Genomic DNA, 23,302 nt, shown 5'->3' with positions numbered 1-23,302 from the left:
CAACGAATTACATAACGACATGCACGGTCAGCAAGATAACGTCGCGAATCAAGTAAATAAGCCTTACACGACAAAATAATTCCCCGACAAATTCGCATGTACCTTTCCTAGTTAAATTATGCCGTTAATTAAGACTGTACCACGGCTGGTCTGAAGCACGCGCGTCTATGCATTCCAGAGTGTGCGATGCCTACGAACTCTGTTCAGACGACGTGTTGAAAAAAGAAACGCTGCAGCCTGGGGATAAGTAATAGCCTGAACCCTCCATGCACTCTATTCCTTCATATAAAGTTCGTGTTCGCTTTGCGACAGCTGCACACAGCATCGGGTTGCCTAACGCACACCTGTTAGTGACAAAAATATAATAGTGGCACACCACGCGGATGTATGTCCGTCGCACTGCGACCTGTTCTTATACAGGCATGGGAAATACTCCACTGAACACTTTTTGTTTTATTCCTGCTTCGTGCAGGGCCTGCTTCAGAGTAAAGCGAAAAGTCAAGCGCGCAAGAGAACGTGCGCGCGGCGGCGGTCTGCGAAAATACTTCCTATAAATAGAACCAGGCTGCGCAGGCGTAGCGTACGTGCACATGTTGAGCGCTGCGCCGCATTGTGCAAGGCACTCGGCTCGCTCAAAACTTTGTTCTCTGGGCGCCCCGTGAGTCTAGATGGCGCGTCTGTAGTCAGGGGGGCGTAGTCCCTGTCGCGCGGGTAACGCGAGATTCGGGGGCTATCGCTCGGCCACTGCCTTCGAGACGCTGCGCCCCTGGCGGGAGGACCCCGTTCTCCGCCCAGACGACGACACGGAGGCGCCGTCGCGTTATCGGCAGATGTCGGCGTGAGTGAGTGCGTTGACACCACTATTTTCACGGACGTCGATCGGCCTGCAGTGGACGTCTCCCGGAAACTATCAATCGACACAACGCGAGCCTGCTTCGCTTGTGCCACAGGACCTCGTGTGGAGCCATGGAAGCCAAGATAGCCAAAGTACGTATTGTATACTATCGCAACAAATGGAACGTGAGACGCAAAGATCTGAGCCGGGGGAAGCTCAATACTAGCGCAAGTTAATCTCGCCTCGGATGCGCAGATACTCTCCATTGGAAGTGTTAATCTGAATCGCTTCTGTTCCCTCTCCAGGATGTCATGTTTGTGGCGGGATTTCTGTTTTATTGTTCGCATTTCAGTTGCTGATAGTGCACGCGCGGTCGTATCGCGCTTCGTTTGAAATGAGCACTTCGTTAAAGAACGCACTCGTGCAAAAGTGCAAGCAATGCCACGGTGCTTTGTTAGTCGCAGATATGGCGTATACTACACTGCCTTGTTTTGGTGTACGGATGGCGATTGCAGTATAGGTTATAAGGCAAGGAAGGGCGCAGTAAATTCCTCACGTGGGGTGGCCACCTCAACTGCGCCTTGAAGGAAGGGATGAAGCGCGCGAAAGAGGGATGAATAAGACACCGAGGTCTGAAATAACATCTAAACAAAATAAAAAGGGGGGGGGGGTGAAGATAAATATAGGTTTGGGAGAAAAGTGATTCATGGAATGGAATCTAACACGAATATAATTGTTATAACACCGATTCGAATGCAAACATGAAATGGCTACAGACACAAAGTTTTGGGTGTCCGTTTTTTCGCCCCGTAAGAGGCCTACAGGCATAGTAATCATGGAAATTAGCTCGAAACACTGGTGCGCAGGGTGAATAAACAAATACAAATGATTTTGTGCGGCAATTCAGGTCTCGGTCGGCGCCAGCGATGAAGTTCACCTTGATGTCACTCCATTCGGGTTGAAATGCCGAGTGGTTTTTCGAAAAACATTCAAGATCGTATTAACTTATGTTCCACTCAACGCCTGTGACTGAAACGTGCTAGGCGGCATCTCCTTACGCTCATGAAAAAAAAACCACATCGTTTGTTAGCTTTCGAAATTTGGTGCCTATACCCCTTTATTATTATTCCGAATAATTATCGGGCTTTATAGAATCTATAGAATGCAGTACTTCCGGGTCTGCAACGTTCGCAAGCTCACGATGGGCAATCAAGCATGCCCTTTTCGCGCTGCAGTGCACTTCCAGATAGCGTATCTTGCCTGTCTCGGCGACGAACAGGCCCAGCGTTGAGTTGTTTCTCGCCTTTATGGCCTTATTCGCGGTTTCAAGCCGAGTGTATTATTCGCTTAGATAAGATTCAAGGATCAGGCACAGAAGAGTGATGCGACAAATGAAAAAAAAAACTATCTGGTTTCCGTATTATACAAGCAAGTACTTTCGCACTCTCACTGCCAGCAATATGGGACAGCGCCCAGCCAGTGCCGCTAAGCCTATCACGTTCTGTTCTGCAGCTACTCGGTCGTTCTCTTGCTTACGTCACGGATGATGCCAACGCGCTTTCTTTAACGCGATAACGTTAAGACTTCTGTTCTGCTGAAAATCCGGCGTCGTCGCCGTAGCCGGCGTTGTAAGCGAATCAACCCCGGAGAAGAAACCGGGGTAGGTCACCAGGTCACGGGGCCTTGTGGCGTCATCGTAAGCTGCCCACCGTGGCAGGCGGCAGTTAGTTTAATGATTCGTCACTCGGGAAGAGCAACCTGGGCTGCACAAGCCCCACCGGTGGCAGCGCCTACCATCGCAGGGCAGTGACGCGCCGCTTAACCGCTGCACCACTGTGCCAGGAGAGGTATGAAGATTCCCAGGGATCTGTGGATGTAAAGTCGACATGACCAATTCCGCGCATACATGGGCATTAGCCCATCAACGTTATCGCGTCATGCACCCGTCCAATTTTTGAATGTTCAAAGCCATGCACCACGTGGTGGCAGCCACAGAAACTAGAAGCGCTTGTCTGGAATTCCTGATAATGAATCTTGAGAAGAGAAAAATAAAAGCAAATGCAAAGTTGATTGCCAGAAGTTTGACGTAGGCGCAGGAAAGAAACGCGGCTGGTGCCTTTTCCGGTAAGCAAATTAACTTAATAACCGGTGAAGTTCCCGCCTGCGGCTACCGTTCCAGCTATTATGCTTGGCTTAGTTGCAAAGAGCCAGCCAACCTCGGGTCTTAAGCGAAATGCTTCCATAGCACGTCAACTGTTGCTGTGGGCAAGTTTATAGAACAAAATTGTCTTTTGAGGAAATGAAAGGCGCAGTAACTGTCTCATCCGTGAGACAGTTACCTCGCCATGCCGTGAGGAAAGGAAGGAATATGGGAGTGAAAGAAGAAAGAGGTGCCGTAGTGGAGGTCTCCGGAAAAATTTCGACTGCCTGAGAATTTTTAACGTGCATTGACATCAAACAGCACACGGGGGCCTTTTGGTTTTCGCCTAAAGATCTAAAGAAAGGGGTTGGGCTGGAAGGGGTTTGTGCCAATGCGCGTAGTAGTTGTAGTAGTAGTGGTTTTATTCAAAATAATAGTAAAAAGGAAGGAAAATATTTGTGCTACCCCGGCATCTGCTATCGCTACTCAAGCACCTGAGCTGGAGCAGCGGAAATAAAGGATAGCAGGCAGAATGGAGAAATTAAGTGAAAGAGGTGAGGGGACAGCCAGAGAGGATAGGGGGGAGAGAGGTCAGGAACTATATGCAAGTATTCGCACAGGTTTCTATCAGCTTCGCGAACTTCGTCGGCGCCTCCAACGTGTTCAAGGCCGCTGAGAGAAAAACGGAGAAGGAGGCGAAGGAGTATAGTCGGATCGCCATAGCGCATGCGCACTGCTACGTCTGTACTTTAGTTCAAGTGCATTAGCACTTATTGTGGCCATTTCCCGCGTTTAGCAGTTGTGTGTTTCTTTGTCTGAAGCCTGCTCTTTGGCAGGCTGTCGACCTGATCACCGGATTGTTTGATAGAACAAAGGCATATTCATGGTTATTAATGGGTTTGCAAGCCTTCATGTTGTCGGCTGTGGCCGAAGCGAACATGCAATGTGTCACTTGCCTGAGTTTGGTGTTATAATTGTGCCTCTTTTCTGTCAAACAGTTGGCAGTGTGCGCATGCGTCGTGCGATATTTCTTGTGCTGTTAGTTGCGCCGCTGTTTTAACATGATTGGCCTGGCAGCTGGAGATGCAGCAGAAAACGAGGAAAACTGTAGCGACAGCTGACGGAAAGAACATACTTGTGCCTTTTTCTTCGGGCTTGGGAAGTGGTTGCGAGCGCGCTCAGTACAATCTGCGTACACAAGTGCGGACTCACAGGTTTTTTTCTTTTCTGCTCAGATACACAAGTACAGCGGGCTTTGCGCCGCGCCGTTGACATCTTTTGACGCCAATGGGTAAGTAGTTAACTCCAGCTGCCCTCTGCCGGCAGTGATACAAATAACCGACCGACATCTAGACATACATTTTAGTTTCTATGCTTGGAAACGCAGGGAAACGCCAACGCTTTTAACGCGATAACATTAGGACGGCCTTGAAGGCGAAAACTGTACGGTGTCGGCGTCTGGGTGATGGTTTATGGGTCTTTAACGTCCCAAAGCGACTCAAGCTATGAGGGACGCCGTAGTGAAGAGTTCCGAAAATTTCGACCACATAAAGTTCTTTAACGTGCACCGACATTGTACACTACACGGGCCTCTAGAATTTAGCCTCCATCGAAATTCAACTGCCGCGGCCGGGATCGAACCCGCGTCTTTCGGGTCAGCAGCCGAGAGCCATAACCACTGAGCCACGTACGTGGCGGCAGGCGTCTGTATGAAGCGACCTGTGCCAAATGTGACAGGTGGTTAGGAGGATTTCCCTCTCTACTTGCCACCTGCCGCAGCTGGCAGGTGGAGAGATGGAAATCCCTCTCTCTACTATCAGGGGAGAGGGTGTGAGGCCGGACTAAGAATGACTCAGCAAAAAAGAATTACATAAAGCGATTACAAATAAATAGAATTAGAATGAGAATTGGAGTAGAACAGAATTGGCAGGCTGGCGAGAAAAATAAATTCCCCCCACATCAATCCAATTGATCGCCCTAAATTTTTTCCCGCATGAAAAGCAATCTTTGTACAGCCGGCCAAATCTTTAGCTAGCGCGCGCCGGCAGCATTTTCTGCGCTTCTGCGCTTTCAGACGAAGCAGACTTGCGGAAAGCTAAATATTAAGCACAGGCTTAGTGAGCCTGGGCTTAGATTTGATATTTTCGCAAGTTTTCTGAGTCATAAGCTGCAGGAGTGCGGAAAACGCGGTTGTCACGCACGCCAGCTGAAGATTTGGCCGGCTGTACAAGCGACAATTGCATTTGGATCTTCGCCCAACACTAACGAAAAAGTTTAAAAAACGAAGCCAGGTCAAGCCCAGCCTGAAGGGCTGAAAGGGAATTGATTATTGCAGGGTCAAAAGATTTAAGCAAGGCTGAGAATATTAGAAAAGAAGGAGAAGAAGAAGCAGAAGAAAAAGAAGAATACAGTTGATGATATAAGCAGAGGTATAAGTATTATGAGAGACCCTGCGCCCAGGTCTTTGCCGCGTAGTTCTTTTATTCTGGACGAAAATAAGGTGCTCTGCCAACATTTCGGCTAGTGTTAGTGAAAAAGGTCCGAAAGCAAAAAAATGAATTAAAAATAAAATTGGGACTGATGATGTTCCAGCCAAACTAAGAGAAGTGTCTTTGAGCAGGACCTGCGATTCGCACAACAGGTATAGACGCGTGGTCTCGGAGAAAGCGGACGCTAAATGATGGGAAGCGTGGACGGTTGGTGCAGTCTTAACTAAAAGGTACGGAGAGACGCCTTAGTCTCACAGAGGACCTACTGCGCATGACAATGACCATGAAGAAAAGGAAACACAGCTATCAAATGTTCGTAGGTAAAGAGAATTACAATGGCTCTCTTGACATGCGTTTATGGAGAGTTGGAACAATAATTTAGAATTTATCGGTTACATATTGGACAAATACATAAATTCGGTATACAGGCGAGGGTTCAAAAGTCAAGGGAAGTCCACTCACAAATTGTGGACGATCTTCTCCCGGGCACTCACTAAGGCCAAGCTGATGTTGCCTCTCAGACGAACAGTTCTGTTGTTGAAGAGCATGTATAACTACTGCGTTTGAGCTTTCTTGTTGATTATTGTTTCTCCTCGAATGAGTTGCCTTGGTAATTATCGAAGATGGTTTAATTCAGTGAATATCAGTTCTTGCTTGAGTCTTGCAGCGCGATTTAGCTGTCGCCGTTTCCTGCACTAGAGACAATGCTCAGCACTTGAGTGGAAGAAAAAAAAAAGCGCTTGGTATTCAGGAGCCGTCGATGGAAACGATCTGCGCGCGCAGCGTTGCTAGAACGGTGCATTTCTGACGTTTTTCTCCGCCAACCACTTGCAGGGACGTCGACACCAGTCGGATTGAGGATTACGTGAAGCTCCTGCAGCAGCAGAGCGTCACCGGAGCTTTCGGTACTTCAATTTCAGTCGTGCAAACATCTTTCATCGTATCATTTCTCTCCCACTATCACCGCCGGGAGTTCCAGCTCACCAACACGTATTCTGACTCAATGCACACTTCCTCCCTACACAGTGAACGGAACAACGGGCGAAGGCCTCTCGCTGACCGTCGCTGAGAGGAAGGACCTTGCCGAAGCATGGGTGAAAGCATCGAGGGGAAGGTGAGAAATCGAAGTGTCGTATTTGCTCGCGTAATAGACGTGCTCGCACAATGAACGCATCCCCTTCTTTGGCTGTCAAAAATTGCATTCCGTTTTCTCTCACGTAGTAAACGCACCCCTTTCACTAGGTGCGCAGTCTTCTACCGTTGGCAGTGGATGACAGTAAGCGTCATCTTTTGAACGCAGGAGCAACGCAATGCTGTAAAGCTCTATACCAGCAGAAACCACGCCTCTGCACAAAGGGCTTGTCTGTTCGATCTTCCATATTGATTATTGTAGCAAATTGTTCCTATTCGGCTCCTTGCCCAGATGAAAAAGTTCCCATTTCTAGATGGTTTATTAAATCGGAAATTATGCCCTCCAAGCGGGATAACTGAAACGAAAATCGTGTTCATTTGGAGCATTTTTTTTTCCATCTGGAAACCGTTCCACTTAAATCTAGCTCCAGCTGGAATCTTTGACTTCCAGTTGGGAAACATTTCCAGCTGCATCCAGTCGGAAATGCAGCTGGAAAAGTGCTTATCCAGGTGGAATCTGTGCACTCATCTTCATTCGGGGCGCTGAATGTTTGTCAGTTCTACTAGAATAAACCGTAGTCTTCCTCTTTTTGGGCACCAGCATGGGACACGACGTGAGGTATACATGTGTGGTTTGCACAAAATCTGTTGACTATGCCCTCGTGCTCGTAAACCGTGCAGCCGGAAGGCGCTTCGGTCTTGACTTGGTGCGCATGCGCCACTGGGGCAGTCAGAGCTATAGTTCAGCAATGCATGCATGGTTGTAAGTGCAACCTTACATTGTAAGCATGGAGGTGCATGACTGTACTATCGGAAACAAATGAAATGCGAAGCTTGACCTAATGTCCATTTTACGCCGCCTGTGGTGTTTGTGGAACCGCTTCACACATGGCAAAATTACTTTTGAAACAATTAAATTACACCGCTAATTGCTTTTGTAGAAATCTTGCAAAAATTAAATTATATTACGAATTACTGCTCTAAGAATGTAATGACATTACATTAAAACCAATTCCCAAAAGTAATGATAATTACTTTTAAACGACTTTTTAGTTTCGAGGCATAAAAAGTTGCGCATTGGTCATAGTTGGTAACAACTTTTTTTATAGTCCTGAAGAGCTTTCGCCGTTGGGGCCTTAGGTCTCCCATGTGGGGACGTCGAGGTGTTGCCTCGCCGTCGCCTCGCGGGCCTGCTGGACGGCCCAGGGTTCAAAATTTTCAGATTTCTTTGTTTGCACCGCCACTGAGCTTCAAAGTTGGTGATGCCCTCTCTTTTTCGCCCCTCTTTGAAGAATGGTAGCCCTAGTCCACTGAACAGCCGCTTTGCTGTCATAGATGAGGTCATTTCAATTGCAAAGTTTGTATAACTTCTCGCATCATTCTTCAATCAGAAGATCATCGTTCAATGCACAATATGGTCCCACCCTCCTGATTTTGAAGAATTAGTCGTAAGTATAAACAACGGGAGTGCATAAACTGCTTGATCACGCTCGGCGTCCCGGAAATGCGCCAAAGCTCAGACATGCTACCAATTTTGCTGTTGAGTTGACTGGTTCTGGAAGCACTTTGACTGAAATGAATAGCATGTCGCGGTGACGATGTCGCCCGTGTTGCCCTTGTGTTAAAGTATGGCTTCATATCCGGTCACAGAGGCTAGTCTTCCCGAAAACTCACAACCAAGTTTGTTAGACGTCAGTTGAGACTTGTCAGTGCGGCGACGTGACAGTTTGTATGAAGCAGTCTAGAGGGAAGCACTCGATCAAGCAATCGTAGTGCATGTGTGGGATGGTGCAATACGGCATGTCATGGTCACGCAGCTCTGCTGGTGGCTCTGCGGTGCGTGTGTGACCGTCCGCAGTGCTTGAAGATGCGTAGCAGTCCTGTGACTCTTCACCAAGGCCAGCTGGTGATGCACATCGCCTCTCGTCCGCGTGCGCCGCTTCGCTGAAGTGCCGGCTGTTGCTGGCCGCCCGTTTTTTTTTTTTTTGCTTTGTAGACGCTCAACCCCGCAAACGCGAGGCCAGAGCATGGCCGGTAGAGGGAGGAGTACGGACTCAATACTCAGCAAAAGTAATTTCGCTAGCATTTAATTACTTTGCCATGAAATTACTACCCCAAATTAATTCATTACATTGCTAAATTACCAGCCCAGAAAAGTAATGAATTTTATTACAAATTACCGAGAAAACTATATTAATTACTGTAATTTCATTACAGTAATTTAATTACCGCCATGTCTGAATCGCTTGCTTCTGGTAGTGAGCAAAATTTATTGCCCTACTGGCACCAGCAGAAATGTGGCGCTCCGGTGACAAAAGGAGAAAACGAATGTCGAAGAAAACATAAACAGAACTATCGCAGGTCGGAAGAGCGCTCCTTTATCTATAGTCACGGCAGACCGACGGCGTATAATGGACCTTTGGCCACGCGCTCCGCTATTCGCATTTCATTTGTTGCCGATATAGATGTGACAAAGCTATGCGCAACTGAAGACAAGCCTTGGCAGGTCATCTATCTACCAAGTTATCCGCATGCACTTTCTCCATGGCGTCAAAGACAACGTGCGAGTATCGGGCTCAACTGTCTCGTAAAGTACCCTGCCGAAACGTGACGCTTGGGTTCGCATGAACACAACTATACGCAGGCTTGGTAATTAGTAATGTTGCGCCAATTCCTTTCCAGCTACAAACGTCAGTCGTTCGAGGTTTCGCACCAAAAGAGCCCAATATATTTAGGTGCATCTGAAACCGCTCCGACCGAAAACGTTCTTCACGAGAGCCTACCAACACTTATTTGCTTCTTCGCTCATGTAGCTTGTCACTTGTCCTGCTGCAGCCTTAGAAAAAAAAAAAAACAGTGCGGCTGTGCGAACAGTACTTTTCCGAAACCTAATCGAATACGAATTGAATAGTGAGAAAACCAAATCGAATACGAATCGAATATTTTGACGAATATTCGCTACTTGTGCGAATATTCAATGCGCAATCGTGAGGAACAGTGAAGCGCTGCTTTCGCAGTTACAGCTGTACATCTGTTAAAAAAAGCAACACTGACCTCCACTTGGGGTGTCGCTACACGAAGTCAGTGTATTAACCTAACCATTGTCGTGTTATGCTCATAGGAAAAGTACCTTTTGTGGTTGATAACGGAAGGCGCTGAACCCTCCATCCCGCTGATCCGATCGCGGCAGCATGCATGCGCTACGTGTAAGGTCCCTGTTTTCGGAAAATTCGTGGAAGAAAAATGCGGCAGGTGTTATCCGAACTTCTGGTCAATTATTTCGAAAAGTGCTCTAAAACTTGTGTGCATATTCGATTCTTATCGAATAATTTTGAACGTACATTATTTAATTCGTTCGAATAATAGAATGCGAGGATATTCGATTTGGTATTCCAAATTTACGAATAATCGCACACCCCTAAGGGCCCTGTCACACTAGCCCGACACGCCGCCGACGCCGACCCGACAAAGACACCAAAGATCGGCCAACCCGGTCGGCAGACCTTGTCTGTGGCAGACCAGGCTGTCACACTAGGCCGACAACGACACCAACTCGTCCGACGACCAGATGTCTTCGTAGTGTGACATGCTTTGACGCCCGCGACGCCGACAAAACCGGTCTGCCGACCGTGTCGTCGCGAGATCGGTCGCCGAGCAAAAACATCCACGAGACACAAACACGATTTCGCTATAGTACTGTTTGTTTATGTTCATAACATGCTCTGGGATAGAATGTCCAAAAAGGTAGCATTACTGAGGATCGTTGGCCAATGCCAAGGTGCTGGTTGAAGTGATAACTACGATACAAGCAAATTTCATCCTATAGCCGCCTGCTGCTGCTGCTGCTGCTGCTGCTGCTTCGTGCGGCTCGCCTGACGTCTGCTAGATCCGCTGCTGAAGCCGTCGCGGAAATCAAGCATAACTATTTTATTATGGGACTGGTTGGTGTGACTAGAGGAGTTCCTTTATTACTGCGCTGGCTAGTTCCAAAGCTCCCTGAGCTGCGGCATCGATGCGAAACCAGCTAGGCTTAGCGACGAGTACGGCAGCCGGGAAGCAGCGCAGTTCGTCGCCCTGGCGCTCCCGCAGGCGTCGTCGTTGCCGAAAGCGCGGCTGTTGCGCAGGCATGGTGTCGCTGCTCGATTATAGCATGCGGCCTTTCTGATAGCATGGCTGTTTCGTTTTTTTTTTTCTTGTGCGAACGTGAAGTAAACCGAGCCTGCTCGCCGGCAGGCCAGCATGGATCCCGTCCGCCGCCGTAATAAAAATCAGCTTAAGATTGTTTTTGACGTAAGCAATAAACGCTGAGACTGAAAAATTTGACAAATGTATCATTTCTGAGAATCGTTGATCAACACTGAGTTGCTGGTAAAAGCAACAACTTTGATAAGAGCAAAATTTCTCGCCAGAATCGCCCAGCAAGCTGCCCCTGGCCCGCCGTTGTGGTCCGGCTCGCCTGTCGCCCGCAGCGGTCCGCTAGCTCCGCAGCCGAAGGTGTCGCGGAAATTGACCATAATTTTAGTTCATGGTGCGATTATACTGTTAGCAGCCATGCGATATTAAGAGATATAGCGCAGGCTATCTTGCGAAGCGGCGTCCGCTGCGCCAGGCAGCAGCACAGCCTGGCGGGACCGCGGGCGGTGCCGTTGCCGAAAGCTCGCTACTAGCGCAAGCATGCTTTGTCGCTGCTCGTGTATAGCAGGCGGGCTTTCTGATAATATGGCTATTTTGTCTTTTCTGGTGCGAACTTCAACACGCAGTAATCAGACCGCTGCGGGTGGCAAAGCGTACACTTTGAGCTCGAGTGCTTGAGTCGAGCGGCGCAACGATGCTTGCTGCTCCGTGTGTCCCTGCTTGCAGTGGGGCTGCAATGCGCAAGCAGCGACCGGTGCATCGCGCCGGCCGAGTTTTCGCACATGGGTCGCCTGCTTTACTTCTGTCGCGAGTGTAACACTGCGGAGTGCTTGTTATGAGCACCTCTGAAGATGGAAAATTACTGTGTTCTCCAGGGTTATTGTTAATCCTCTCCATGGCGTCGTGGGTATGGCACTAGCTTCGCATTCCAGAGGTTCCGAGTTCGAATCCGCGTGGCCGGAATTTTTTCTTTTTATTATTTTAGCCTTAAATAATCTCTCCCGTCCTGTTTACCCGCGAGCGACTGGATTTTTTTCTTTTCGAGCCATGCCTTTCTGACCCAGAAATAAGTGCCGCTCAGTACTGGGCTGCCCTCAGCCTAGGTTCATAATCACGATTGTTAAAGAGTGCTTTACTATGGTGGGATTTATTTAAAAGAGTTAAAAATGAAGCTTCCCGGCCCCTGAATTTCGCATAGCAGGAAATGACAAAAGAAGAGAGAACGAGAACGGGCCAAGTCGGCGGGAGGTCTCGCACGTTGTCTCGCTAGTGTGACATGGGAGTTGGCGAACCATCGGCCAACTGCCGTCTTGTGGGAGACATGGCGCCGACGCCGACAGTCGGCCGACTGTTTTAGTCGGCGCAGTGTGACATAGAGCCAGAGATCACGACGACATGGTTTTGGCAGACCAAATCGGCCGACGGTTGGCCTAGTGTGACAGGCCCTTAACAAAACAGGCTATTTAAATAGCTCACGCGAGACTATTTTTTTTGCACCTTTCACTTCTATTTTCTGCTCCCCCTTTCATGCCTGCATGCGGCAGCGATAATGGCCCAAATGGCGTTAGTCGACAGGCATTTAGTATATATCACATTTGCGATTTAACGTCCCGAAGCTGTACCTTGCTACAAGAGACGCCGCAGCGATCTGCTCTGGGCTAATTTCGACATGCGCTGCTGTACTTAAGTGCGCACTGACATCGCAAAGCACACTAGTGTTTGTGCGCTTCGGCTGCATCCAAATGCCTCCGCCGGGGCCGCGATTTGATACCGCGACCTCGTGCAGAGCTGCAGCACTCCCTGCGGGTACCCCCGGATTTCTATCTTGTTCCGTAGTGCTGGGCGAGCGGCCACTAGACGTCTTTAGCATACTGGAGACGTACTAGCGGTGACGTATATCGGTTAACCGGATGACTCTCGCGCACGCGCAGTGGCTTCCCCTCACCCCAACAATGCCTCTGCGCATGCGCAAGTGGGGTCCGGTAAACCGGTACACCGCCCACGCTGGCGCTGACGCACTTTGAACAGCCTTGCTTGTGTATTACGTCTGCACTAAACGTATCAAGCAAGGCACCTCATAGAAAAATGAATAATTGCCCTACTCACTTCGAGCGAGTCACTTCTTGCCGACTATCTTCGAAAGAAAGCATGGCCAAATCTGGCGGTTGAGTCTGCTGCACTGCTCATGTTTGTGAAAGAGGAAGTTCGTGCATTCTAAAAAAAAAATCAAGGATATGTTGTTGTTGTTGTTGTTGTTGCCTTTAAAGGATATAAATGTGCGGGTATTTCGCTTCGTCTTCGACAGTCAACCAAACCGACTAAGTGTGGTGGAGAAATAAAAGCATGTCTGCAGTTGTATGTATTTGATTTCAGGTTGGACCTTCTTATAGTGCACATAACAGCGGCGTCAGTGATCGACACTCAAGAACTGGTGAGTTACGGCGTTGTTGCGCATAGTATTACAAATCGTATTAGACACTCATGCTTTTATCGAATTTTGTGATGAAGTTGACTTTGCCGCACGTTATAATAAACCAAAGGATCCTAAAAACAATCAAGACGCCGTAAAAAGCACGAATTTGCGCTTGTCGGGCTGTTTACCTGTGCGTTTTGGGTTGAGGTATTTTCTTGACGTAAATCGCTGAATTAGATTCACCCGTTATGTGTGTTCGATTATGGTTCGCGTTCACGCGTTGTATTAACGCGATAGCGTTAATGAGCTCATGACGCACAAAATCCGGCGTCGTCGAACGTGAGCGAAAAATCTCCAGATGAACAACCCAGAAGGCAGGTGGGCCACCTAGCTGACGTAACTTAGTGGCGTCATCACAACCTGCCCACCGGATTGTGAGAAAACTGCGCAGTGGCAGGTGTTCAATTAATAATTGGTTGCGACAGGTTGCGACAGGTTGCTCGGGAAGAGCAACCTGGGTCGCACAAGCTCAACCGACGGCACCACTTCGCCAAGAGAGGTGTGAGGACTCCCCGAGCTATGTTAAGTAGAGAACTACCGATTCTCCATATATATATATATATATATATATATATATATATATATATATATATATATATATATATATATATATATATATATATATATATATATATATATATATATATATATATATGGGCAGCCGCCGCGGTGGCTGAGTGGTTATGGCGCTCGGCTGCCGGCCCGAAAGACGCGGGTTCGATCCCGGCCGCGGCGGTCGAATTTCGATGAAGGCGAAATTCTAGAGGCCCGCGTGCTGTGCGATGTCAGTGCACGTAAAAGAACCCCAGGTGGTCGAAATTTCCGGAGCCCTTCACTACGGCGTCCCTCATAGCCTGAGTCGCTTTGGGACGTTTAACCCCCATAAACCAAACCAAAACCATATATATATGGGCATTAAACCATCAACGATATCGCGTCATACCTTTAAGGCGGGGCTTAAGTGTCCCGTCCAGTTTTTTTACAGCTCTGCTTCATTGATTATTTATTCCTTATATTTCACCAGTCATAACTCACGCACATGCGCGCACGTGGTGAAGATTTGCCGTCGGAGTCCACACTTTAACGCCACATTTTTTTCTAAACTACCGTGCGTATGTTATTTGCTGCGAGGTCAGTCCGAGTACTGTGGTGTGTCGAGCAATGTGTTGCTGTCTCGCAGGCGGCACACGCAGAAGGTCTGAACGTTGACGCCATCTCTATCCTTCCTCCGTTCTACTACAGGTCTCCCTCTAACGGTGAGTTTCAAGCTCGTTTTCGCAGCGGTTGGACTTAGTGTTGAAGTGTGGAACAACCTTTCTAAGTTAGCTAGTGACTAACTACATCGGCGAAGCACCCTGCATATGTTCGATTCCCGTGTTTCCGGAAACTGTAACGTCACACCTGTGTAAGATCTTATTTTAGAATGCTGCTGTGGCTGTGCATTCCATCAGCGTCAAATGAAATGCGAACAAAACAACTGAAACGCGAGCGCAGACAATCAAAATTATTAGCGGCTAGAGAGGAAACACAGGCGTGGCCTATGAACGCTTCTAAAGACAGGTCTTTACGCCGCCGATGCGAAAATCAGCCGCTCTAGTATTCTTCCTAGTGGAATATCTTCCAGTTTTGCAGCTTGCGTTTCATTTCAGGGCTATAGTACATTCGGCGAAATAAATTTGGCTAAGTAAGCCAAATTGGCAGTCATCACAGCTTGTCAGTCAGGGATCACAGGCTTGTCAATCATCACAAGTCAATTTGTGGTGGTAGTATAATAAGCGTGGCATTAAATGAAGCGGGTAGGCTTGATTAAATTTGCAGTTCAAAGCATAAAGGTGGTTTCAAAAACTCAGTAAACTAAGACTGTTGAGATTGGTCACAGATACTAGCAACGATTTTTCGGGTGCCAGCAACGCCACCGATGACCGCGCCAATATCTTTATACTCGTCTCCAAAAGTAGAGCGCCCCGTTAACGATGAGGTGAGTATTGAAAAAAGAAAAAAAAAGCCTCGGTGTTAGCTTAGAACGTGCTCGAAAGGAAGTCAACATGCAGTTTCAGTCGCCTACATAAGGAATTTGGGAGAAAGCTCATTTTTGTCGTGGCAATAGACATGGTGCTTATGTGGATTCAAATAGTTGATTATCCAATGGTGCCTCTTAGCGCCCAAATTTGATCGATGTTTACCCGGTTCTGATGTTGACGCTTCTCCTATTGTGAGGATTATCGGATCGGGCGGCCAAATGGCAACACTCGCTGTTGCGCTCCGTTCAGTTTCGCATCCAAAGATGGGTGACTTCGCAATGTTCCGACTTCACGAGGCCAACCGCAGCCTCAAAATAACCTCAACTTTGCTGACTGAGGAGCGATCAAGGTGGGACCATCTGCATAATGAGCTTGAGCTTGAGGTTGAGTGAGGTCGGTGAAATTGGTATACGGCCCAAGTGAGATGGTGGTTTTTGCAAGGTTAGTTTCTCACCTTCTGTCCCATCCTTCTCGTCTATATAGGACACGAGCTTCAGGACGTATTTAGTCGTGCGTGTTACGAAACTGTTTCAGTATCTGAGTGTCAGGACAGTCTGTGGCTCCCAAATGTTAGGCCGATAGATGTGCCGGATATTTAGACGTGGTGCCAATAGGGAGCATAGGAACGGGTGTGATCGCTGCTGTAAACTGTGGCCGTTGCAAGAAAAGGGCGCTTCACTCCATTCCGTTGAATGTTCCAGTGTTGCATTTTCATTCTAGCCCTGACCGGTGTGGTTATTTATTATTAGGAAACCAAGAGATACCGTTATCAAACTACTCATTTATTTCAAATAGTAGAGTTCAGCATGGCAAGGCAGATATTATGGTATAAATAACACGCGAAATCATTCCATTCCAGAGCACCTTATACGTTACATCGAAACGGTGTCGAAGGCGGCGCCGAATACACCGATCATCTACTACCACATCCCATCGTTCACATGCGTTGACGGTAAGTTAAAGCGGCGCTGACATTGTTCGCGCCTTTTTAATATTGCTCTGCGGCTGTAGAGAGCAGGTACGGCTACTTCCTATCGCACGTAAACCCACTGCATCAGGCGTTATTCGGCTGGCGAGAGAATTAAATACGGGGAAATAAATATGCAGTTCTCAATCAAAGTGATGGCTATAGTTTACATGACGAAGCTTGAATAATTTTTTTTACTAAACTCTGCACAATGTTTCTTTTGCGACGTAATTGACGCACCATGCAACTGCGATGCCGTTCTTCAGGATTGCTTCGGGTTTTTCTTGAACAGCTGTAGTGTGAGCATATGGCGCTTCAGACAATATTGGCTGGACGGTCTGTATACTCAGATGTACTATCGGGGACAAATGTCTCGATGGATGCGTGGGCGGTATCTGAAGCCTATTGGTCGGGACCCTATATACTTTTGGAGGCGGAAGCCGGAACAAAGGGCTGCAGTGTGTGGTGTTGAAAGGTGGTGATCATTTGCGGACGTGGCATCTATGCCCATATAGATCGTTACATGTGGGTTCCAGTGAAGTTTGCCCCCGATAGTACATGTACTTTGCAAGTACCCATTATCATCGCTTTATTACCGGGTGTTGGCATACAACAGCCCTTGTGAAGCTTCGGCGTACACGGAACATTTCTTTGTAATCACTGCTTTGTGATTAAATTAATAATAATATAACTGGTAATGCATAATTAGACGATTTTCTACACAATAGGGCACCGCCTATCCCTATTCCTAACATATAAAACTTTTTAAACGAAGCACCGCGTGCAAGAGGTACCGTTGTTGTCGTTTTTAGTGCGGATGTCGGACTTTCTGCCTGAAGCCAAGCTGCGAGTTCCGGCACTGTGCGGAGCCAAGTACTCCTGCACCGACATGTCCGACTTGGCGGGATTCTTGCGAGCGGACAAGGCGGAGACGAAGATATTCTTCGGATACGAAGAGGTATGACGCCTCATTGACGGCAGTAGCAATGTAGCCGTGGAAAGACTGGATTCGTCCGCTTGCATGGCTCTGATATGGGACTATAGCACATGAATTTACCTTGGCCTCTTGCGATCTATGTCGCTATTAAGCCGACTGTCAATATCTTTAGAAGATTCTTTGATTTGGTGGGGACCGGGTTTGCTTTGTTATTAAGCATACCGTGCCGTTTTTTTCTGCAAAATTAAGGACAAGGTGTCAGAAAAATCGGCCCACACCTCAGAAGCTGGCCCGGAGCGAAAGAAAACTCGCCCGCGAGCGCTCCGTAGTATATACGAGACCAATGAAGAAAAAGCCTCCGATTACTGGGGGAGTGTGCGTACCTATGCGCGCGTGAAGTGATGCCCTCTGCACTGCGCTCGGAGAAGCGGCGGCCCGGCTGGAGGCTGAGAGAGCACATCGACAAACTGTCGATGTGTAGTGTGAATGTACTCGCCTGCCTTGGTGCGAAATAGCTAACAAACACGCCGCGTCCTGCAAATAACGGCGGCTAGCCCGCAGCGGAGTTTGGCTTTGAAGAAGCGCTACCACAGGACTCTACGAATTCGGAACCACTGACGCCCAGCTGGCGAGCCAGGGAGAGCGCGCTAGTCTTCGGGACGGCCTTATCATGATCCGCTCCGGTCGTCGGTCTATCGCAGTGCCCAGTGAACGATTTGTGTTTCTTTGGTTTGTCTCTCTTGTCTATTAGTGCACCGTTGTTTCAAGATTTATTTCTGTATTGTAGCCTGCATTAAGTATTGCTTTGCAATCAACGGTTGCATTGCTGTGTAGAACACTGTTATATGTTCTTATGAGTGATTTGTGATTCCTCTGGGTGGTTCCTCTGCTGTATAATGTTTGTTATTTAGTTATCCTTTGACTCTGACTTCGAAAGCTGAGACCAATCGACCCTTTGTCAAGTGACCGGCTGAGCCTATCACGCAAAGCCGAGGGCAACTTTTGTGAAATCAGAACTGCTATCACCGCACGCTGTAAAGGTGAAATGGTGAAAAAGGTGAAATTGATGAACCAGAAATAAAGCGAGGTTCTAGAAGAGGTACAGAAGTCTCGAGAGGCCGTCGAGAAAGAAAGAGCAAGGATACGATCACGTATCACAATCAGGCTAATGAAGAGCATCGCCACTCGCTGGTAGAGCATTATGGAGGCCTACCTCTGCCGTCTTGTGCAGGCATTGGTCCTAAGTCGAATCGCCTACACTTTCCCTTACTTCCACCTCACGGCAGCCGAACGCAGTAAAGTGGATGGTCTCATCCGCCAGGCGTACCGCGTTGCCCTCTACCTACCGCAAAACGCCTCCACAGCCAGACTTCTGGCCCTGTGGGTGCAAATACAGCAAGCAATTGAGATCTGCGAGGCACATCTCATATATCAATACGAGCGTCGTTCCCGAAATCGGGTGGGGCGCTCCGTCCTTCACAGACCGAACATTGAACACGAGTCACATCACACAGACCCGTTGCAGCTCCCACCTCAAATTCAACATGCTCTCGAAATCCTTCACCTACCCCTTAATATGCACCCTATGCACAAGAGGGGCAACGCCGAGCACGGGCCATGACATTATAAAAGAAATACGAACACTGCCCCACAGCAATACACATAGACTCCGGAAACACCCCGACCGCCGGGCCTTTGCCCTAGCTGCAGCGAATGGGACGAAGACGACGACGCTGGCAGTGGCGCGGGACGGAGCGCTCCGTCCCGCGCCACTGCCAGCGTCGTCGTCTTCGTGACACTATGCTCGTATCCGCGGCAACAACATATGCTACATCGCCATAAATGGAGGAGGCAGCAGCAATAGCTTTCGATATAACTTCGACTCGTTCCGACCTCATCCTCAGCGGTTCTAAAATAGCCGTGCGCAACTTTACGAATGGATGAGTCTTTCTCACTATCCTCTCCCTTCTCCGCACCGTCACTACCGCTTCGCCCCATCACACTGGAATGGGTTCCGGCCCGCTCCTTTAATCACGGCAATGAGGCCACCCACAATTATGCCCGACGATTCATCAGCTGACCTGGGGGAGACTCTAACCTGCGGCCTACGAGGGATTGGTTTGGTCTGATTCCATGACATCACCCTACGCTACCACCTCTAGCGACAGCTCTACACCCACCCCACAAATCCCTAAGGCCCCGGCAACCACCTTGCGCCGCCTTCAAACCTACTCATTCCCTTCCCCTCTCATTTTCTCTATCGTCAACGCTGGCCAATATTAACGTCATAGCTTTAATAGCTGCGTTATGCAGAAAATCCAGCGTCGGAATGAAAAATCACGAGCATGACTGTGGCTGGTGGTACGCAGAGAGCAACCAAGGTGGCAGGCGGGCCACCTAGGTCACATAACATTGCGGTGTCATCACAACCTGCCCACCGGATAGTGAGCGAGCTGCCCAACTTGGCAGGTGGCAGTTAAATTAATGATTGGTCGCTCGGGAAAAGCAACTTGGGCCACATAAGACCCACTGCTGGGAGCATTTTGTAGTAGCCGTAGTTGTCAGCATAACTGTTGGGTGCGGTGCCATGGGAACCACTCGGGGAGTGGTTACCATGCAAGGAGGATGGTATGGCGTGAGAGAAATGCGTAACTGGTGGGCGGTACCACAGGAACCATAAGGAGAGGAGTTGCCGCGAAAGGAGGAGGATATCGAGAGGGCAGATGAATCCCCAAACGGGGGATGGTTACTGTGAAAGGAGGAGGGCGTGGCGGGAGAGTAAGAAAGCGCAGCCGGTTGGTATTTGCCGCGGAAACCACCCGGAGGGTAGTTAGCCTAGAAGGACGAGGAGAGTTACCATGAAAGGAGGCTTTATGGCGGGTGGCATAAGAAGGCGTAAGGGGAGGGTTGTTACCTCGGGAACCGACCAGGAGGTGTTTTCTATTGAAGGAAGGGGGTGTGTTGAGAGCGTAGAAAGGCGTGACCGGAGGGTTGTTACCCCGGGAACCGTCCAGAAGGTGGTTGCTGCGGAATGATGACGGTTTGAGCGATGAAGGGGAGGGTACGGCGAGAGCAGAAGACGCAGCTGGTCAGTGGTTGCCACGCAAACCATCCGGAGGGTAGTTACCCTGGAAGGATGAGGAGGGTTACCATAGGTGGGGTAGGGTATGGCGAGAACATAGGAAGGCGTAACCAGAGGGTGGTTACAAGGGTAACCGTCCGGAAGGTGGCTATACACAACCATCCGGTAACCATACGGAAGGTGGTTACCGTAGAAGGATGAGGGTATGGGGTGAGCGAAGAAATTCCCAGCCAGAGGGTGATTACCATGTAAGGAGGAGGGTATGGTGAGAGCGTGGGAACGCGGAACCGGTACGTAGTTGCCATGGGAACCAACCGGAGGGTGATACCAGAAGAAGGAGGTGGAAGGTTGCCGTGGAAGAAGGAGGGTATGGCGATAGTGTAGGAACGTGTACCACGGTAACTATTCGGAACGTGATTAGCGTAAAAGCAGGAAGAAGGGTGTGGCGAGAACGGAGGAATGTAGCACGGCTGAGCACAGCCCACCTCTGGCGGCTGCTGCGAAACGTGCCGTTCGAAGAGAGGAGCGGCGGGCTGGTAATAGACCTATGGACGAAACGCGACTATTTGTGGAGTGCTCCCTAGAACTATAGAGATATGAGGTCGTTCTGAAGTTCCCTGCCACAACATATCGTAAAGTATAAAAATTATAAGGACGATTATGATACTCCCTAATGCGAAATTTGAGCGTAGCTCTGTAGGTGTTTTGATTCTTAAATATATTGAGGCAGGGAACTTGATACGTGTATGTATATAGTTACAAACCACTCTATTTTCCACACACGCACTCTTTCCTCAAGCAACACTTTTCTACCAGTCTTTGATTGTCATGAAGGTGTATTTGTGGCCGGAGAAATGGATGGAGATATGTTCAACCTGTTGCATCAATGCCTGATTCATAAACAGACGGTAGCACTAGAAAGACAAGCTGCGAGTTGCGTGGCAGACGCGGAAAATAGCGTGCAGCACATTTCACAGCACCGCGCGCAAACGGAGTGGAGCGCGGTGCGACTGCAACGCGTGGTTGCGCGTGCAGCCGCGGAATAACACCTCCCTTCTCCTAGCAGTCTTACCTCCGTACATGCAGTGGCGATGGACGACGGCGCGCATGGCGCGCACCACTCTGGCGCCGTCTATGAGCGAGCAGCGGCACTTTCGTTCGCTTCACACGGCCGGTCTCGAGCAGAGCCAACGCCCTCTAGACTAGGCAAGGCCTCTCTGCTCCTCCGTGACGTCATCACACTACGACGGGCGCCGGAGTTCGTGTCCTTCATGAAGGGACGGTGCTGCGCGCTCGTTCGTTCTTGTATAACTGCAGCGCTACGTGAAATCGTCCTTTGAAGATTTTGGCCCCATGATTTAATGCTGGCATATATGTATGAGATCATTTCCGGTACACAGTTCGCGGTGAATATGTTTAAAAACTGAAAGTTAGTGGTTTCCGGATTATGAATATATATTGGCTATTCAGTATCTTTTGCTATCACCTAATATTGCCTGAAAGTCCGCAGATTTTTTTTTCTGTGGGGCATTGATATTCCGCTGTGTTCACATATATCTTTATTTTTGTTAATAGCTCGTTGCATGACGAGGCCTTGGAAATTATTTTCGGGCAGAAATTGAACCGTGTGGTATATCACCTAGCGCCGACTGTTTGCCAGGAATCTGACTACTATTTGTAACCCTTTTCTTCCAAACGAACGCTCACCCTCCCCCCACAAACACACGCAAAAAAACATTGCCATAAGGTATGGCTCTCAGAACAGCTTACAGCTACATGCATGGCATTTGAACTGAGCGAATGAGCAGATGCCTTTCTATTTGGCAAAATTGAATCAAGCTGTGTTACATAAAAAGGATATGTTTATTAAGAAATACTTGCAGCTGGGCTCGTTGGTGCATATTCGTGAAAGACATTGTTGACATTGACATTGTCAACTGTGATTAAGAGCATGCATAAGAGCAGAGGCTATATAAACGCTCTTCCTTGAATAAATCCTGTGGAAAGTGCAGCGCTCGTCCTGCTCCCTTACTCGTCCGTGTTGCCATTTTGCGCTCTCATGTCTTTCAGGGATATGTTTATTACAGAGTACAAGCATTCAGAAAACTTTCAGAGGTGTGCAACACAAGGAGTCAGAACAGTCAAGATTTCGAAGTGTTTCGTTTTTGAGCAACTTTCGCTTGCACAAGACTGTCGTTCCTATTTTTACAACAGTTCTTCAGCAGAATGTTTGTTGCAGCGCTAAGCATGTGATGCATAACAAAGTGAGGACTATGACCGCTTTCACATTCGTCCAAACTGTCACCGTCTTCTATCAGGTTGGTAGCCAGTGTGAAAAGGGCTTGCCTTTGGTTCGCTAGAGAATGGAAATGCACAGCATACTTTTCACTTCGCAGCTTGTCTAGGACGATTTGAGCAGTCATTACAGCATTAACAACTGGAGGTTGAGGGAACTTGAGCCCTCCGCGATTCATGTTTGCTATAATTTCAGCATTCTCAATTACGATGTCTTCACCTTCTACGAAATTTGCTCGGCAAGCAGGGCATGCAAGTTTTTAAAGTGCTGCATGTGCACAGTATCCGGCCAAGTACGTTACAGCTGGAAGATTTTGTGCCTTCATTTCGAAGTCCTTGTCATTTACTTCAATGTTGAACCTCTGTAGAATCGCCTCATCAATGCTGACAGCAGGTGCCCCTGAATCCATGTCTGGAAGCGCCAGGGCTCTTTGTAGGCGAAGCTTGCGCATGTACACTTGTCTGATGGACACATGGTACTGCGACCCGGAAAGCTGCCTATACTTGCCAAATCTTTCCTCCAAGCAGTCTGCCTGGAACTTCCCCAGAAGTACGTAGTCAAATCCAAGGTCTTCAAGGCAATAATTTATCTCTACCAGGGCTTCCGTAGTGAGACGCAAGGCACTGTGGGTCTCCCGAGTGAGAATTCCATTGTCACACTTCAAACTCTCCCAGAGGTCAAGCCACTGCATGATGGTTTGAAGGAATTCAACTTGTGGACACAGCTTTTCTGCAATGGGAGTCTGCAGGTCATCACGAAGCCGGCGTCCTTTGCTGGGCGACTTCATATTAACAATC

The 23,302-nt window shown here is 48.5% G+C and overlaps 1 protein-coding gene across 2 annotated transcripts in view; it reads left to right on the top strand.

The window, feature by feature from the left end:
- The first annotated feature begins 825 nt into the window (after positions 1 to 825).
- The window catches only part of LOC144125235 (N-acetylneuraminate lyase-like), a 46,581-nt gene continuing 24,104 nt past the window's right edge, over positions 826 to 23,302 (top strand). The window contains exons 1-8 of one of the 2 annotated variants that reach the window (XM_077658453.1): positions 826 to 987; positions 4,211 to 4,266; positions 6,299 to 6,369; positions 6,491 to 6,578; positions 13,103 to 13,160; positions 14,383 to 14,458; positions 16,083 to 16,175; positions 17,003 to 17,148. In XM_077658453.1, the coding sequence (XP_077514579.1) occupies positions 967 to 987; positions 4,211 to 4,266; positions 6,299 to 6,369; positions 6,491 to 6,578; positions 13,103 to 13,160; positions 14,383 to 14,458; positions 16,083 to 16,175; positions 17,003 to 17,148 (609 nt within the window). In that variant the 5' untranslated portion in view covers positions 826 to 966. The remainder of the gene's footprint in view (positions 988 to 4,210; positions 4,267 to 6,298; positions 6,370 to 6,490; positions 6,579 to 13,102; positions 13,161 to 14,382; positions 14,459 to 16,082; positions 16,176 to 17,002; positions 17,149 to 23,302) is intronic. The other variant, XM_077658454.1, reaches the window with a different exon arrangement.

This window comes from Amblyomma americanum, chromosome 3 (genome assembly GCF_052857255.1).
Source record: "Amblyomma americanum isolate KBUSLIRL-KWMA chromosome 3, ASM5285725v1, whole genome shotgun sequence".
Classification (NCBI taxonomy): Eukaryota; Metazoa; Arthropoda; class Arachnida; order Ixodida; family Ixodidae; genus Amblyomma; species Amblyomma americanum.
This window is presented reverse-complemented; position numbering and strand designations above follow the sequence as displayed.